Raw genomic sequence first — 5,799 nt, forward strand, 5'->3', positions numbered from 1 at the left:
AGATGGCACTGTTCTCCATGCTGCTCATATCCAGGCAGGTCATGCATCTATGTCATTGCAGGTTTCCTAGAGGGGAAATAACAATAGGTCAAGTGAGTTAGATTTTAATTTTATTCACCTTTTAGTTTTGAATACAATAAAAATCCCAGGTCAAAAATAACACAAAACACTGAACAGATTTTGTTCATAAGCCATGCAAGTGGCACAATCATGAAATAAACATTGGGATTAAGTTATTTGGTCAAATTCAATGCTATCCGGGATTATTGGGACATCCTTACCCTAAACTCTAACCCCTACCCTTACCCTATCCCAACCCTTGTGTTAACCATTGAAAATGTCAACTTCAATGGGGTAGGGACTTCCCAAGGATCCTCGTCCAAAGTTATCTCTGGGCGGGGCCAATGTGAAAATGTTCTCTTCAAAACATGTTTAAATCCTGTTCTGTTACGAAATGACAGTAGTTAGAAAACCACCAATACTTCCAGCAACAGTGTTGGTATTGTTTTTTTACAGGGCACTATAACGAAAAGCGTTATCATTAGGCTAATAATAATACAGTGAATCTATCTTTGTTAATTTTCAAATGTTTGAGTAACTTTTAACTATACGTTTTGTGATTTTTTTAAAAATCAGATAAACGTCCTGTAGCAGATTTTTGGGGGACTTTTATTTAGAAAATGTTACGTATGATCACATGATCTCAAATGCGATTGGTTCACAATGCTTGTGTGTTTTGAAAGCATCAATGTTAGCTAATCATTTATACATTTTGTAGATTCGCTAAATCCAATCGCAGATCTGGACCAGACACACGGTACAGTAACTGTACTTTCATCAACTTTGTGTGCCCTATACTGTGGCTAGCTAGAAGCCTTAGACTGTTATCATCAAACTGTGCATGGCTTCTCAAATCAAATGTTATCACTGTCGAACTACTTGTAGCTAATCATTAATTGTGGCTAATTTGTTGATTTCGGTATAGCCTCTAACCTGCTAGAGCTAATGAACATGTTTTACTCTTCTTTCTTGCTCATCCTATCTCCAAACAGTTAGGAACAGCTAGCTAGCTGTTCGTTTGGTGAAAGTACTTCCTTGCCCAAGACAAGCTGTCATGCGTCCCTAATTGTCAACTCCCACAGTACAACAGAATTGTGATGGGATATGGCGGCACCAGAAACTCAGCTCATGTTAAGCGTTGGGTTAATTGGTAAGGAAAGACATATCCTTCCCCTTTTTAAATAATTTTTACCCTGCTTTGACTGGCATCACATGATATCAACAAAGATTTGTTTAACTAACCCAAGATAGACCACAGCTTGACGTTTCCAATGGGAGCAAATTAATCATAGTGGGTAGAACCAAGCACGAGTTAGCGAGATCCTATTGGCGCGTTCTAGTTTATTTCCGTTAGGGAACGCCTACGCTGTGAACTGCGTGTATGCGATAAATCAATTCGTCTTTACTCTCCTTCTAAATAACTAAATTTGTAGAAACTTTGGCAAAGGGCGAAGTCTACAAAATGTAGTATGTTCTGTTCATAACATATTCTAGTTTTGGGAACAGAACTGTATTGAGATCAAATGTTTAATTGATGAGAAGATTTGCAGAATTCGGCCAAAATCCATCTCGTTCCAGTCTTCTCCCACTGCCTGCCAGTGGGCTTCCTCTCACTACCATATTTGGTAGTCAGTGGAAACGCCAACCGGATGCTTCACATTTATACATCCAGGGAAATATCTATCTGTGATATCAATGTGATGAAGTATTTTACCATCTTTGATTTTACTTCCTTGTAAGCATGAGAACAGATTAATTTAGTTAAAGATCTGGTAATATTGATAATAATGAGTTGTGAAAACAATATGACACGTTATTCTCATATTCTTCCCCACACAGAGAAAGATGTGAATGCAGACACCTTGTGGGTGTGGTGCTATCCCTCAGTCAGTGCTGAGCTCCGGGAGGTCCTGCTCAGTAAGTGCTGTCTCAGACAGGACAGCCGAGGCTTGCACACTTTTGTGTTTGGCCAGTTCCGCCGTACCTGGTACTACATATCCACTGTAGAGGTGCAGGAACCAACCGCTCTAAAGAAGGTACAGTTAGTTTTGAATTTCTCCATTCATTTAACCTGTAGGTCTAATGATAAATTATATTGCTCGTATTTCTCTCTTTTTAGGTCACACATTTTTCAATAGTTGTCACAACAAAGGACTTCAACCCTGAGAAGTATGCAGCATTCAGTCGAGTACTATGCAGGTACAGCATACTACGCTAATGCACCCCCATGGCTAAATGTCTGCTTGTTTAATACTTCCCCAAAACATATTTCTTCATTCAATTCTTCATGTGTGTTTTATCATTCAGGATGTACATCAAACATGGGAGCCCCGTGAAAATGATGGAGGGTTACATTGCAGTCCTCACCAAAGGCGTCTGCCAGAGTGACGAGAATGGCTCCTTTCTCATCAAGGACTACGATGTCAGGAAGGCCTACTTAGCAGGCTCAGTGAAAGGTTAGACATGTACAAATATAAAACACTGATTACAGTATAAGGAAATTATATTTCATACAAGGTGCTTGACACTGTCCAGTTTCCTTATTGGTATGCAAAGAAGCATTTCCTTGAAGAAGCTGATCCCATTCGATTACCAGGATTCGGTAGACTATCTTGTGATTTACTGTTTCAGATGTGGTGTCCCAGTTTGGGATGGAGACCATCATCCTGTACACAGCCCTTATGCTAAAGAAGAGGATCGTGGTCCATCACCCTCAGGTTGAAGCACTGTTGGAGTTCACAAGGTGACTAAAGGCAATAGAGAAAATGCACCGAGGAAAATATGGGCGGCGATGTAACATGCGTTTCCAAAACACCACCAGCGCGCAGAGAGGGAGAGTTTGCTAAGTGATCGAAAGAAACCGCTGCTTTCGGATCAGCTTTCTCCCGTTCAAGAGTTACCTTAACATTAGAATTATTCCACAATACTGATGACAGATCAGCCCCTATGAGATATTATCACCTATGGCTACAAATATTGAGGCGGCTTATTCTAATGCTTATCCTATATGCACGAAATTAAGATTTGACACATCGTTTGTGCACATGTAGGCAAAAATAACAGACAGTAGCATACAAATAGCTGAATTAAACTCAATTGAATTAACAAGAAATGTATTTCAAAATCATTGAAATATAGTATAGTGCCTATACTGTATTTATTTGAAGCATCTAATATCCTTCGCTTGTTTAATATCCTTCGATTGGCAACTTTCTATTTGTAGTCACAATCGGTTTAAAGTTATCAGCAGTTACAGAAAGACAGAAACATCTTGATGCGGAAGGGCAAAAAAAGCATCTAACGACGCACTTAGCTGTTCTATTAGTGGTCTGAGGCCGTCATTAAATAGCAAGCCTTTTCAAGTGCAACTTTAGTAACGATGGTTTTGGTAAACGGCTCTGAGATTTAACAATAGTCATACGAAAGTTCTAACGATAAAGATTGCCTTAAGATGATTTGGGGAAACTGGGCCCAGACCTTTGACTGTTCATGGACTTCATTGTTGAAGTGGATTACAATTGATGTTTTTGAGAGAACCAGACATCTTCATATCAAATGTATGATTTTATTGTACTTTTCCCTCCTAGAGCTCTTCCGGCTCTGACATGGCACAGGAAAGACTGGTCCATTTTGCACCCTTATGTCCACCTGACTGATAGTGAGCTCGAGAATCTCAGGACGTGCACTGGTGAGGATGTCTGGTTCTTTAGATCCACATTAAAGCAAACTGATTCAGACCACAGGGTTGTGTTCATTAAACACCAAAGAGAAGAACATGGACTGTAACAGTCAGGGACTTCCTTGACCTGTCCAATAGAATGTTAATTTTCTCTTGCAAAATGTTTTCCTTTGCGTGTCCTAAGGAACACAACCCAGATTCCCATTGTCTCCCAACAGTCAGTTACACACACACACACACACACACAGGAAGACTCTCTTGCAGGAAATTATTTTACTTGCCTGTTGTTTTGAAAACATGTTCCTTGGAGATTCTCAACTTAGAGTTCTGTGAGTAACCCCATCTGCACTGTCCCTGAAAAGCCTTATGGTGAAGAAATGAATAGTTGATTCACCCATATGCTCACTGTCTCTGCAGGGTACATCGCAGGATTTGTTGATCCAGAAGTGAGCAACAGATCGGACTTGTTTGACGTATATGTAAACCTCCCAGATAGTGAGATTACTATATCCCAGAGTGCCAAAGGTGGGTGTCTCAATTCTAATCTCCTTCCTATTACTGTAAAAGGTAGTCTGGCCAAAGTGAAGAATGCTCTGTATCTAAAAAAATAAATAACGGAATGTAGAGAAACCTTGCTACCTAGTCCTCCCTCAAGCATCCACCATTTCTTAAACAGTATGATGTCTCTCCTATCTACTCTATACACCAAAGAGGCCATGTCTATGGGAAAGCTGCACAAAGACATTGGGCTTGTCATTGTCCAGTCTGCAGAGAATGCTGATAGAACAGACGGGCAGATTATCAAGGTGAGAGTTGAAAGTACACATGACATCCTTACCATTCATTCTTCAGTGATCAGAGAAGGTATGAGGTATGCATTTTCAAAGATGAACCGTGTTCATACAGTAAATATGTTATTATAAGTATCCCGGTATTTAGCACAATCACGAACAAAGCTGTCTGTTTGCTATGATGTTTTCAGGACATTTCCATAAAGACGAGGGAGATCCTTGCTAACTTGGCGTCATTAGCCGAGGAATGTGAGAACTCTAAAATCACCCTGGAGACCTTAAAGCAGCGCCACTTCCCGCCTGCTACAGAGAACTTCCTGTTTCACTTGGCAGCTGCTGAGCAGCTCCTCAAGATATGACCCTTGATCTCCTACATCATGTAACATGCCATGTGGTGTGAGGACACTGAATATTAGCATAGGCATTCATCTATGTAATTATACATACAGTGGCATGTTAAGGAGAATGGGAAGAACTCAGGTGTTAGGTATTGCACACAATTGCATTCCTGACTCTTAACAATACTAACAGAGCCTACTTTTCACAATGTAACAGACAAATGAGATATACAGACATTGTCTTTTTTGACAATAATACAATAACAACATTTACATAGCATTCCAATGTTTCAGCAATTCAATAGTTAATCTTAAAACCGCTAACAGATTAATTTGAGTTCTCAAAAACCTTGATTTAGCATGTTATATTTCAGAATTAAAGAAAGAGATCTATGTGAAATATTGTATACTGAACAGAAATATACAATAAATGTAACAATTTCAAAGATTTTATTGAGTTACAGTTCATTTCAGGAAATCAGTCAATTGAAATAAATTCATTAGGCCTTAATCTATGGATTTCATATGACTGTGAATATTGTTGGTCAGAGATACCTTTAAAAAAGGGGTAGGGGTGTGGATCAGAAAACCAGTCAGTATCTGTTGTGACCACCATTTGCAGCACGACACATCTCCTTCGCATAGAGTTGATCAGGCTACTGGTCATGGCCTGTTGAATGCTGTCCCACTCCTCTTCACTGGCTGTGAAAGTTGCTGAATATTGGCGTGAACTGGAACACGCTGTTACACATGCCGATCCAGAGCCTCCCAAACATGCTCAACGGATGACATGTCTGGTGAGTATAGAGGCCATGGAAGAACTGAGACATTTTCAGTCTCCAGGAATTGTGTACAGATCCTTGCGTCATGGGGTCATGCATTATCATGTTGATACATGAGGCGATGGCGGCGGACGAACGGCATGACAATG

At 40.0% G+C, this 5,799-nt stretch overlaps 1 protein-coding gene across 1 annotated transcript; it reads left to right on the top strand.

Annotated features, from left to right (window-relative positions):
* Positions 1-482: 482 nt before the first annotated feature.
* Positions 483-5,316, top strand: LOC135510845 (DENN domain-containing protein 10-like). The gene is made up of 10 exons (XM_064932130.1): positions 483-817; positions 1,053-1,210; positions 1,900-2,096; positions 2,180-2,259; positions 2,368-2,516; positions 2,692-2,803; positions 3,648-3,748; positions 4,157-4,264; positions 4,451-4,545; positions 4,722-5,316. Exons 2-10 carry the CDS (start codon positions 1,165-1,167, stop codon positions 4,887-4,889), a joined length of 1,056 nt encoding a protein of 351 aa, XP_064788202.1. The 5' UTR covers positions 483-817; positions 1,053-1,164; the 3' UTR covers positions 4,890-5,316.
* The last annotated feature ends 483 nt before the right edge of the window (positions 5,317-5,799 follow it).

Source organism: Oncorhynchus masou, chromosome 23 (genome assembly GCF_036934945.1).
Source record: "Oncorhynchus masou masou isolate Uvic2021 chromosome 23, UVic_Omas_1.1, whole genome shotgun sequence".
Classification (NCBI taxonomy): domain Eukaryota; kingdom Metazoa; phylum Chordata; class Actinopteri; order Salmoniformes; family Salmonidae; genus Oncorhynchus; species Oncorhynchus masou.

Excerpts from the sequence above, each read along its gene's own strand:
- LOC135510845 (XM_064932130.1), top strand. The coding sequence starts at position 1,165 with ATGGCGGCACCAGAAACTCAGCTCATGTTAAGCGTTGGGTTAATTG. Across the intron at positions 4,265-4,450 it reads TATATCCCAGAGTGCCAAAG|AGGCCATGTCTATGGGAAAG; the intron begins GTGGGTGTCTCA and ends TATACACCAAAG. Across the intron at positions 4,546-4,721 it reads CAGACGGGCAGATTATCAAG|GACATTTCCATAAAGACGAG; the intron begins GTGAGAGTTGAA and ends TGATGTTTTCAG.